The sequence below is a fragment of the Topomyia yanbarensis genome, chromosome 3 (genome assembly GCF_030247195.1).
Source record: "Topomyia yanbarensis strain Yona2022 chromosome 3, ASM3024719v1, whole genome shotgun sequence".
Lineage (NCBI taxonomy): Eukaryota > Metazoa > Arthropoda > Insecta > Diptera > Culicidae > Topomyia > Topomyia yanbarensis.
The window spans coordinates 105,778,038-105,791,028 of NC_080672.1; the positions used below are offsets into that span (position 1 = coordinate 105,778,038).

The 12,991-nt window shown below is 34.8% G+C and overlaps 1 protein-coding gene across 4 annotated transcripts; it reads left to right on the plus strand.

The window, feature by feature from the left end:
• The first annotated feature begins 6,671 nt into the window (after nt 1–6,671).
• On the plus strand, nt 6,672–9,834 carry LOC131690500 (lactoylglutathione lyase). 4 transcript variants are annotated; one of them, XM_058976328.1, is made up of 5 exons: nt 6,672–6,770; nt 6,830–6,956; nt 8,744–8,880; nt 8,945–9,031; nt 9,089–9,834. In XM_058976328.1, exons 2-5 carry the CDS (start codon nt 6,885–6,887, stop codon nt 9,330–9,332), a joined length of 540 nt encoding a protein of 179 aa, XP_058832311.1. In that variant the 5' UTR covers nt 6,672–6,770; nt 6,830–6,884; the 3' UTR covers nt 9,333–9,834. The 4 variants fall into 4 exon arrangements, with proteins under 4 accessions (XP_058832311.1, XP_058832313.1, XP_058832312.1 ...); XM_058976330.1 differs by having other exon boundaries at nt 6,683–6,765; XM_058976329.1 differs by having other exon boundaries at nt 6,688–6,775.
• Nucleotides 9,835–12,991: the final 3,157 nt, after the last annotated feature.

Genomic DNA, 12,991 nt, shown 5'->3' on the forward strand with positions numbered 1-12,991 from the left:
TTTCTTTGCTATGCCGTGTGCAATCGCCTGCAAAGCCGCAAGCCGCTAAACGGTGTTTGATATAATAGTGGGTCCGAATAGCCCCGTACGCTCATTTCGCACAAAAGTGGTTAGCGTCTTGAAAATATCTGTGTTTTCACCCAAACAAAAATCATTCCATAGAATAAGAGCCTCAAGCTTTCTAAAATACATACCTTTCGTTTTTTTCAATTTTATTTGTTGCTTTAATTAGGGTTTTTGCATTACAGTAATTTTTGTTTTGAGGATGGCAAAAAAATGAAACACGTATCGCCTTTCTAAAAAAAACAAATAAGGTGATTCGGCTGTCAATATTAATATTTTAGAATAGCGGTTCCACGAATATGTACTACAGTCAGAAAGTCTTACGATTTTCTGAGAAATCGAGGGGGTCCGAATTACCCCTACTGTCTTAATAGCCCCGGGTTCCCCTATATTATATTATATTATATTATATTATATTATATTATATTATATTATATTATATTATATTATATTATATTATATTATATTATATTATATTATATTATATTATATTATATTATATTATATTATATTATATTATATTATATTATATTATATTATATTATATTATATTATATTATATTATATTATATTATATTATATTATATTATATTATATTATATTATATTATATTATATTATATTATATTATATTATATTATATTATATTATATTATATTATATTATATTATATTATATTATATTATAGAAAAAAAATTGAGCATGCATAGGGTTTTTTAAATTATTTGTTTTTTTTTGTTTTACCCTGCCACACGCAACGTGTGGGAGAAACAGCCTCTGCTCGCCACGGCATGCTTCGATCAGCATGATGTTAGCTTTCCACGACTCTGACTCCCTTCGACAATCGTTGTATATTTGAAATCCGAAAAGTTTTATATTAAAATTTGCTGCTCCATTTGTGCGTATCAACGGAAAGATTTTCTCGCGCTCATTGGTTAGGTTTTTATGCAAAGAATGCAACACTCTACGGGGTAGCCTATCACCCACACAACTATAGCTAATTTCAACAAACGAAAACGATGAAATAATAAACAATATGTTTTAAGTTTAAACGCACCATCTGTTCTCCAAAAACTAGTTGATTTATCACGTCACACGCCATTTGTCAACCAAACTTATCATTGCCAATTTTTATACTTGTCTAAACGTGTCTCGGATGGTACGGGAAGTTTGCTAGTGGGATGCTAATCCTAGTGTGCCGCACAGTGATCACCTTCCATACAAAACACGGACAAAACCTCAAAGGTGATCCGAATGTGATGAAATCTTTTTTATTTTTTTTTCCTCAAAATTTTGGCTCTTTTGGTGGTTCTAAAATTCAACATTAAGAATATAAAGTGCACTATATCACAATATTTATTTATAAAAAGGTTGGTGTGATAAATTTTAATAATGTGATAAATAGCAGAACACACATTTTCTTAATTGTTGATAAGGCTGAGAGACATTTTCTAAATTATGCTGGGAACCCTGGGTAATCAAACACTACTATGCGTCTCCTTAAGACATATTATGAGAAATCACCTTTTTTCATACCTCGGGGTAGAAAGGGGCAAAACAAGACATTCATTTTGGGAAAGTACACTAATTTTCAGGTGTCATTAGCTACAAGCGATCTTTCTTAACGGCTTCAAAAAAGTAACCAGTTCGACCTAAATGACAAGCTAAACTAAAAACATATATTCATTTGAATAGTATAGGTAACTTTCGTTTTTAAGATTTCATATTTTGAGAAGATTCATTCAATTCATTTATTCAACCTGTTTATAAACACAGGAAAATTTTAAACCATGTAAAACGCAAAAAAATTTTTTTGAGGTTTTGTCCAGCTAGGCGACACTGTGTGCCGTGGCGACCAATCTAATATTTTAAAAACCCTGTGTTTGCCCTAAAATTCCATTAAAAACTGATAATATATGCAATATCTTACGACTTAAACGGTATGAATATCGAGTGAAGAAACCAATTAAAACTATATTTGCTTGAAAAGTTGTTTAAAAAATAGTAGAAATAATTATCATTTGTTAAACTTTTTTTTAACATTTTCTAGACTAAACATTTATTTAACCACCAGTGAAGTTTGGTGCAATTCGTCAACTTTGGCTGTAAAAACTATTCCAATATAGAGATGTGTAAATTTTCAAATAGCAAAAAATATTTTAAATATGTCGAATGATGACAAAATATTTTACGAAGATATTTACGGGCACCAAAACAATAAAATTAAACCAAGTGTTTTTTTACATTTTAACGACATTCAATTAGCTAGAGATTACTGGGTAGGGAATGTTAGGAAAATTTAGAGCCATAGTACTCAAGTGAGAGCAAGGATGTGAAATATACAGATCGGAAAACTAGAAGTGGCAGGGTCATTAGAACAGGCTTATACCTCACGGGCTTAACTTTTGTCTTCTGCTGATGAGGGTCGAGCTTAGGTAGCATAACTACGAATCACTCAAGTCCACAGCATGTCTCCATGTTTTGAAAAATTCACCACTTTGTGAAAAATGGGGGGACCGCATCAGAAATTTTTACTCATAATTTTGTCCCAACTTGGTATGGAGAGATGCCACTTCATAAAACAGATGTCTTCATATGTCATATTTAGAGTAATTCTTGGTCTTCTTAGTCCAAATATAAGGTCTTAATTGTCGTGGTGCAAATTCAAGTAACAGAGTTTGACCTTAGTTTTGCCTAGAGTACCCTTATTCTCAAAGCTGTATTTAGGAAGAAGGAAAAAATGTAGTTTTGATGTTGCTCTATTATGAATTTTCGAATACTCAAGCGAATTCAACATTTTGTCCAGAAATCTGAGTAAATGTTTGTGCTTATACACTGAGCTAAATTTACATTGAATTTCCATAAAACCGACTTCAGACATAAGGATTTTAAATGGATTTTAAAAGTCGGTCTTGTGATTTGGCGGGGAAATTTTCCAACTCCATCTCGTACTATTTCCATAAGACAGCCTTTTGAAATTCATGAAAATGTGCGAATGAACGCCATAGGTACCCATTTATCAAAAATTGCAGACATTTCTAAGTAGAGAACATGGTAGAAATAATGGTTTTCATAAAACAGTCTTATAAAATTCCTCACAATGTTCGAATGAATGCCAACAGTTTATTATTTATGCTTATCACTGTGCATTTATATAAAAATTAGAGCATGGCTGACATTTCCCCAAATTTTTCAATATAGTCAAATAGTCAAAACAAACCTTGAGAGGAAATTCGTTTGTTTGGATTCCTTTTCCTTTTTTTTCCACCATGTTTTTTTTCGATTACACTAGTTTACAAGAAAAATGAAGCTACAAGAAAAAGTATTTCTTTTTTTTCGATTATAGAGGTTTTAACCCTAACGTCATTCGCCTCTTCGGGTTGGAAAAATCTCTTATGAAAAATTTCTAACCCTATGTGCGGGGTCGGGACTCGAACCCAGGTGTGTTGCATACAAGGCAATCGATTTACCAACTACGCTACGCCCACCCCCAAGAAAAAGTATTTTTAGACTAATTTTGGGTCGCTGAACGCGAAAACAATATTAATTTTTTTGTTCAAGGAAGCGATTTTGTGATTTTCTCAAAAAACTCGTTTTTGAGCACTTTTAGTAGTTTTCAGTCAATATTACGTGTCAAAATCATTCAATTAATTTAGTCAATATCCAGGTTGAAAGGTGCTGAGATGCCCTTTCCAAAAACAAATAATATGTGTCGATCATATGTAAAATTTTTAGTGCTGCAAGCAACCAAAGTATAAAAAAGTGCATTTTTGACCATTTTTAAAAGTTATGAGTAATTTTAAATGATTTTTTTTTACCGAAGAACAAATTTTTTTTCGGACCTTTTAGAATCTAAGATGACAAATAATATGTTTACGTTAATTTTAAGCCTAATATCACTAACATCGGATGGAAAAAGTTGATGCTATGGCACATTGAGCGAAATGGAAATTTTATGATTTTAGCGGACCCTGCCCTGTTGCGGTGGTTTAGAGGGCGTAGCACTGGTCTCATAAGCCAGTCGTCAAATATTCGAGTCTCTATCGGGAAGGAGTCTCAGTGGGATCGTAGCACTAGGCACGTAATATTCTGTGAACTGAGAATCTGCTGTGAAACCTGTTGAAGGAGAAGGCTAAAATTCCTTTAATTCGTAAATATGTGCTCACCACAGACAAAACAAAACTTTTCCAACGATATTTTCACATTTCAAAAAGAGCACTTAGTTGTACAATGAAATATCCAAAACCATTCAAATGCCGCATGATGGATGGATGCAAGCTCGAGAAGACAGTACCCAACACAAACAATAACTATCAAGTCTAGAAGATTATTTCACTCGAAAGTATGATTTGCAAAAACAAAAAACGACGCCGTAACTAATACAGCTGATCCTCGGTAATTGTCGAAATGACAGTCGATAACGACCAAGTAACATTTTAAGTTTTATAGCACGCTACAAGTATAATCCAAGTTTTAAAAGTGACTTCAAGAGTACCATAAAACCTAAATTGTTACTTGGGCGATGTTCTCTACCGTGTATCTAATTCACGCAACATGAGCTACCTTTGCAATAACATAGCAATGCCTATTGTACCCCCATACCCATTTGACCCCATTCTACACTAAATATATAAAATTGGACGTAATGAGCAGCGGTTCCTTGGTATTTCCCGAGAAACTGGATTTATACAATGAGATTTATATCTGAATGATAATGATTGTTACTTCTCAAATGATTTTGATAATTACAAAATACGCGTCAGGCACTAGTTGTATTTGCAATTCATTTCAAAGCTCATATCAATGCTAATCGGATTTCTTATACAAAATTCATAACCATGTAAACTGATTTAATCCTCCCAGTAATTTATTGAATAACATAAAAAACAATGATTTAAAATGTTGTTTCAATTTGACTAATAATTCAAGGAGCTGATGAAAACGGGTCTTCACTGTAGTAGGTCATTTTATGAACTGAAGAATACGAATGATTTCGTTGGTTGCACGAACTCATTTTGTCCATCTGAGAGAAGTTTTCGTATTTAATAGCATACGGCAAATGGGTATGGGTATGGAATGGACGGAACGCACGAAACCTCACAGAGCGCTAATTTTCGTAATACAGTGGCACGCATAGAAATATTTTTTAACAACAATATGCTGTATTGAACAATATTTATTGTTTCCGGGCTAACAATAAATATTGTTGACACCAGCAATTTTTTATTGAATTCAATGAATATTTTTTTGTTTTTAAAAGCAGATCATGGGTCAACAACTTTGTTTTTTGAAATAACAAAAAAAAATGATTGAACAACAATATTTAGTTGCTGAATCAGCCATTTTTGTTAGTTGAATCAAAAATATTGTTTTTTCGAAATAATAAAAATAATATTCGAAAGAGAAAAGAAAACTATATTGTGGCAGTTATACACAAAAAATAATGTTTTATGGGTAACATTAAACGTGAACAAAAAAATACCTGAGCTTTTCTCCAGGTATTTAACCCGTTGATAAATATCGTTCACTCGGGCAGTTCTTCCACCTCGCGTCACTCGACGATCCGTAATGTTTCAGCGGTGTACTCGTTAGCTGAAAACAATAATACTTTTAAACTATTGGCACAAATAAATAATAACTTACTCATCGATAAAGCTCTCAGTTATGGACACCGATAACCCAACTCCATTCAACAACTCGACAATTTCAATAATTTCAGCGGACACTTCTTCCACTGCAACCTGATGTACATATTCTTCCGGCGTACTCATTTTAGCTTTTGAATGTTTGTTATTTTTTACTGATGATGCTAGACGTATACACTGACAAAAAATCAACAACTTGTTTTGTACACTATAGAATCAACAATTTATTTTTCATATCAAAAAATATTTTTTTGAATGTACAAGCGAGTATTGTTGATTTAATTCTCGACAAACATATGATTACGGCTTAAAAGCCAACTGTCATAGCTCTCTTTGAAAGGTAAGTCCAGCCAAACCGTTACTGGCTAAACACAGTTAATGAAAGAGAAAACTTTTCTCTTTTATTTACTACTAACATCTGTGATTGGTGAGTAATGGTGTGTCCGGAATTTCCTTTCAAAGAGAATTTTGACAGTTTTGAAACAACAAGAATGAATTGTTGAGTTCAAAAATTGCATTTTTTGATTCAACTACTCGAAATTTCTCCGCGTGAAGACGATGAGCCGGTATACGTCGTTCCATTATGAAATGGCAAAGAATACTGAACAACAATAGCATGCCAGTTTATTGTTAGCAGTTGGTAACTACTAGAAAATGCCGTTTAAAACTGATGTTGAATCACTCTGTAGTAGCTACAGCTCTCTCTCTCTCTCTCTCTCTCTCTCTCTCTCTCTCTCTCTCTCTCTCTCTCTTTCTCTCTCTTTCTTGGTCACTTTCTTTTGGTATCCCAGGTATACAAAATAAATACACAAAACAATGATAATATTTTATATTAAGGCACCGCGCACCATTAACGTTTGTCTTACAGCTCCCTCGTTCTCATCAACAGCTTTTTGCTCCCGGAACAAGCTAACAATCTCACTTTGATCCAACCATGCTTTCGCTAGTGTTTTCTCACTTGCCAGTTCGTTCTGCTAGCAGAGCAGCACACACCGTTGCATTTCTTATTTGTCGATTGGTACGTGCGATCGCCGGTCGGTGTTTTCCGTACGTGTTGGGTACAGTTAGGTATTTCGATATTGCATTCTAATATTATCTCATGGCAAGCTTTAATAATTTCAGATTTTAATTATTTTCCAATACTACACCGCTAGCACATCGGATTGACGCCGTCAGAATGGGTGAAGCTCAGGGTTTGACGGATAAGGAAGCCAAAGAATTGCTAAAACTTCCCGATGCCGATACGAAGGTAAGTGTGCGGTTGTCAGGGACGTGTGTGGAAGAGTGCATGAACACGGAGAACTTTATTTAGTCATCGTTATCTGCGTTTATCTGCCTTTCTTATCTTCTGCAGTAAATTTTATGCATCGAACATATTTGGTCTATCCACACATTGAATGCATACTAGTAGTATGCATAACGACGGAAATAGAAAATAATATCTGCATATTTTTGTTTCTCAGTGTAGTGTTACTGTTGATTTGTATGTACCAGACGAGGAAACAGCTCATATTTGATCGAAGTAATAGTTGATCAAATGAAAAAATATGCGGAAATCAATACTTAGTACGTCATAAACTTACAAAAACCTTTTGAATACATCCAGTTGGAATGATACGACTGTGATGCAAATCCAGTTTTTGAAAAAAGACACACCTCTGCATTCCTTTGGATGCGTTGTGTTTATGTTTCAATTTATTTAGTTTCGCGAATATCCGATTGAAGATCTGTTTAATTAATGATTCGCGCGTGACTGATTTTAAATATTATCCCACTCTGGTTACATCATAGTCGACTGTGTGATATTTAAACAATGATTTTATTTTTATTTATTTTTTTGTAACTATAGTCCTATTCAGCTGCGTTGGTATTGAGTCTTTTTGGCGTTTTAATTTGAAGGAAAGCATCGTTTATATGGCGAATTTAGAATCAAACAAACCATCGATATGAAACGAGGAAGCTAGTGTTAAAATGCGGGATATCAGTGTGTGTATTGTAAACACCAGATATCTCAATAGAAAGTTAAATTTTATCATTTCTGTAGCACTGAAATTCGAGATTAAATAGAAACATGCGAGTAGTTCAAATTAGCTTTGTTTTTATTTATATCTCACAATGTATGAGTGACTTCAAAGGTAAAGTCGCAAAAAACGAGCTTGAGTGTATTTTTTTATTTGGTTATGGATCTCATACGTGAGTTTGTTATTGCCGGCCTACACGAAGTGAGTTGTATTAATTTATTTCCCACTAATGATAACATTACATTAAAATGAACTTTGAGCAATAGAGTAATAATTTGTATGTTAGACATCAGTTAACTAGAGCGGTTATCTAGTTTTCATTCCTAGCGAACAAATCTCAAATCTCACTTCGCTATTCAAACCAAATAAAGTTACAATATAATTAACGTGAAGTTGAGATCATCACTCGACTGCACTTTATGGAAGATTATCGATGATTTACGAATTAATCATATATTTACATCTCGCAAGATGCACATAAAAAGAGCGTCGCAATTCACTGGAATTTACATTCAAGAACATGTAAAAAAGCGCGTTGTTCACAATTCTACATCTCCATTCAACCGAGTTCTACATCAAAAGAGACACAATATTTTATTTTACATGTCAAAACATGTAAAATTTCATTAATAGACAGCAAAATTCGTCGCAATGTTGCTTACGTCAAATGTAATTTTCATTTTTTCTAAGTGTGTGTGTCCTACTCCCTAATTCTGGTCGAATTCGTTTAAGTATAGGTTAATAATTATTCAGGCTTTAGCTATTTTCCAATTTTCCCTTTCAAATATTACAGGACTTATTATACAGTTAACACTTTTCATTGCAAATTGTTTAGTGACAAAAACTTCTACTCTTATCTTGTATCCATGATGCAAAGTTGGCAATTTCATGATTAATTTCTTTCCGTGTGGAACTTTGTTTAGCTTTAACAAATTGTAAACCAAGCGTTCCCGATAAAAGTCAATTAATCCATTATTTTTGTGTTTCATATGCCGCCAATTCCTGCTCCATTTAGGACTTTCTGTTCCAGCAAACCATGTACCGTATCAAGGACCCACGTGCCTCAATTCCGTTCTACAATGAAGTGCTGGGAATGAATTTGCTGTGCAAGATGGACTTTCCTGAAGCTCAGTTCTCGCTGTATTTCATGGGGTGCGTACATGACCACGAATCTCACCCTGCATAGCTTTATTTAAGCGCTTTTCTCCATATCTAGATACGAAGACATCGCCCATCAACCAAACGATAAGAAGGAATGCATCCAATGGGCCATGAGTCGGAAAGCTACCCTGGAACTAACTCAGTGAGTGTGCGGTGAGCTTATTTCCAAGAAAATTTTCTAAATAATCGTTAATTGCAGCAACTGGGGCACGGAAGCCGATCCGGATCAGAAGTATCACAATGGGAATGCCGAGCCTCGCGGATACGGTCACATTGGGATTATGGTACCAGATGTGGCAAAAGCATGCGCTCGATTTGATCGCCTCGGTGTGGAGTACGTGAAACGTCCGGAGGAAGGTCGCATGAAGGGACTGGCTTTTATCAAAGACCCTGACGGCTATTGGATTGAGATTTTCAACCCTGCAAAGGTAGCAGGCGTGTGAAACAGATGTTTGATAACATCTATTTTTTGGAATAAGAATGTTCGGCCAAATTATGAAAACAATATGGAACCAGTGAAGAAGGGTTAAAAATCCTGTATGTTTTGAAAAGAATACTTCACAAAGATTGCCTTATTTATAATTATACCTTGAAAAAAAGCAAATATTCTTTATCGGAGGCGTTCGTGAGTTTATTATATTTTTGAACACAACTATAAAGAAACTTTGTGAAAAAAAAGAATATCAGAGAAGTTATTTCAAATGCTTCGATTATGCAAAAAGATTGCTTTTTCAATATTTTTTAAAATATTTAAGTGAAAATATTCTTACCATCAATCAACCCAATCGATAATTCAAAACTCTTCGGTTGGGGGGTGTGCGAGTATGTATAAATGAAGGATATAACTTGTATACAGGGTGACTTCAAAATGGTCCCATTGTTTTGATCTGTCATAATTCAATTATAAACCACTGGGAACAAATAAAATTCAAGTGCGCACATAAATATTTTCTATTGGGATAAAATTAATGTAATACTAACATAGTGATATTGTGGAATTTCAGAACTATGGAGTGGGAATCCAAACGCTGAGCAGTTTTGGAACTATAAACGAAGCAGAAGTTCGTTGGAGACATAATGAAGCTGCTCGGTATTAATCAAAAATTTATCTGGCGATACAAGAAACGATTGCAAGATGAAAATAGAGAATCTAGACGTCCAGGAATGAAAAGGTCTCGTTGTGTAAGCTGTGACCAACAAAATGCGTAGCGATCCGGCCAGATCCATGAGCCAAATGGCTAACGACTACAATGTGTCACGTAAGACGTTCCAAACTTCGGTGATAAAAGATTTTGGTTTACATCTATAAAACTCCGACAACACCAGTTTCTTTCTGAGGCAACGAAAAAGAAGAGACTGGAAAGATGCAAAATGGTGAAAGGGTTGGTACGCAAATCATCTTACCACGAGCGTTTTCTATTCGGACGAGAAATTGTTCGATGTAAGCCGCATATCTTGCCGTCAACATGATAGGGTACTCAGTAAAAATCTTGCTTCCATTAATCCTAGCAATATATTTGTATATAGAACACAACAACCGGATTCGATCATGATTTGGGCAGTAGCTTTAAATAGTAACAAACCTCCTGTTTACCGGATTCAGGATGGTGTATAAATCAACCAGTACGTCTACCTGCAGTTTTACAACAGAAAATGTCATGGATTGAAAATGAAGTCGTTGACATTTGCTTTACGCAAGATTCGGCACCAGCACATGGGACAAAAGTGTTGTACCATCATAATTTTAAGCATTTTTGGACAAAGGAAATGTGGCCTTCTCCGGATACCCGACTTTGCAATGTGAAATACTGTTAAGAAAGTCACCAACGCTAACTCAAAGCGTAAAAAGAATGCTCTAATAAGTCTTTAGAAGACCGTTTAATGGAGCCACTTTGTATAAATTACAAAACATTAAATCTATTCTTTCGTAATTTATTTCTTTAGACAGTATTGCGAATGTTCCGGATTTTTATTTAATCATCCAGATTTTTCTGAAGCCAACAGAAAACTGGTCAAGCAAGACATTTTACTAGATTATTCCGGAATGACCCGCATACGAAACTGTACATCCCTTACTGGGTCTTCGCTATAAACTTTGCAAAGAATTTAAATAAATAGTAATACTAGCTTTCCGAAACTAGTCCAAAAGTGAATTATTTGGAAAATGTATATTTAAATGAATAACAGAAATACTTTTTTTTTAAATTGACTAAATTCAGGAAAATTTCAAACTAGAACTCTACTTACTTGATATATGAGCGACCGAAAATAAAAGTCGCAAGGACAGAACATGCTTCGTAAAACCCGCTTTAAATATATTAGAATATAAAAAAACGGATATAAACTTCAAGCAGGCCCGATGAGAGGGGGAGGCAGCCAGGGCAATTGCCCTGGGGCCCGAATGGTATTTGGGGGCCCGCGATCCTACCCGAAACATTGGCGAACACGTCCGGTATTCATAGAAGATCAAAAATAATAAATAATAAATTGTTATATGATGAAAGCGCATAAAAATGAAAACTTTATTTGATAGTTGACACTTGTTAAAACAAATGTTCTTAAGGGAGTTGTCTACTTTGTGTACAAGTTTAAAAAACGAGTTTTATTGCTTGAAACGACGGAATAAACTACAAAATAGTGAGAAGCCAATTTAAAGTATTTTCGAAGAAAGCAATGAGCGTCAAACAGAAATGCGAGCGCACGGACAAACGCATCAGTTCTCTTCTACGTTCGCTTTTTTGCTGGTAGTGCCGGTTGTTGGATTGGAGACACTGGGCGTGATTGTTGTTGAATGAATATTTGTTCCTGTCAGATCCGTAGATATTGGTTTTGTAGCCGTTTGTAGTTTGGCATAATATAACAGTGTACTGTTTACGGTTATAGTAGGTATGCTTTTCTTAGCTGCTGTTGCACAAAGTTTTCCGTGGTGCAGTGTCTTTTTGTAGAATTCGCGCCTATGAATATACCATGATTGTATAACCAGAATTGTCTGATGAAACGTACCATTTTTGGTTGATCCGCATAAAATGGTTACATATGACAAAGTTGGTTTGTACGGAAGCATTCTTACCACAAGAACAAAGTTAGGGATACCCGGGAACATGCGAAGTTACAGCTCTTATTAAAGCCACTTTTCCGTATCTTGACATAAATTTGTTAATCACGATGTCAGAGGCGTGTGGAGATATTTCGTGTAAGCACATCTCTCTAGAGCCCTTGCCTATGTATACGGGGATGATTTTGTTAACGTGGCAGCTTTCGTTGGTGTACTGCACGTTGTTCCGTGAATGTTTCCTAATGTTTGATATGGTGCATTTGCAGGGCGTTAACTTCTCCCGGGTTGAGCACAATCTGCACATTTAGTAATTGTTTCACTTCCCGAGTAGTTGGTCTTACAGGACATTTCCAAAAATCAATAGCAACGCAATTCGTCTGCAGTCGTTTTTGCCATGTGTCTATAGCGGAACGATTTTTAGTTTCTACTCTGGGCGAGATGAGAAGGTAGACTTATCTTAATTAACAGGTAATAAAAATGGATAACCTTTTTGTATTTTTGTATTTTTATAGCACGTTAGGTTCAGTTCATCCATCAGCAGCAGTACTCGGTTGCCTGTACTCGCAGTTGTTTAATTTGCGTCTTCTTATTTCTTTCTGTGTCTATATTGTTGTCGGGTTCTACATATTGGGCACTGCACAGTGACGTCATGCTCTAAATGTGACAGGTGGTGGTCCTGTTGATTACATTTTGAACTTAGAGATTATTTGTATTCTCAAAATTAAGCATTTAAAATATATTGGGAATCATGTTTTTAGAAGTACAAATGTTCTCATGAGCGCCTTATAATTAAATTGTGCTATTCCCTACTGTGCGAAAATGTATATGAAAGATCTAATTAGTGAACTAATTATTAGTTTATCAAATACTTCTAGTGTTCTCTGAATCGGTAACTAGTTTTGCGGTTAAATTTCTTGGTAATTAATTATTAGCACTAAGCTTATTTCAATGGAATTCAAATTTGTTAAGTCCAAACTGTAAACAAAAGTACCAGCACTTGTCAAATTTGTGAGGTTAAGGCATCCCGAGCAGAGTCTGATAACAAAT

Coding starts and splice junctions, on each gene's coding strand:
- LOC131690500 (XM_058976328.1), top strand. CDS start 6,885: ATGGGTGAAGCTCAGGGTTTGACGGATAAGGAAGCCAAAGAATTGCTA. Junction 6,957..8,743: donor TTCCCGATGCCGATACGAAG/GTAAGTGTGCGG, acceptor TGCTCCATTTAG/GACTTTCTGTTCCAGCAAAC. Junction 8,881..8,944: donor TTCTCGCTGTATTTCATGGG/GTGCGTACATGA, acceptor CTCCATATCTAG/ATACGAAGACATCGCCCATC.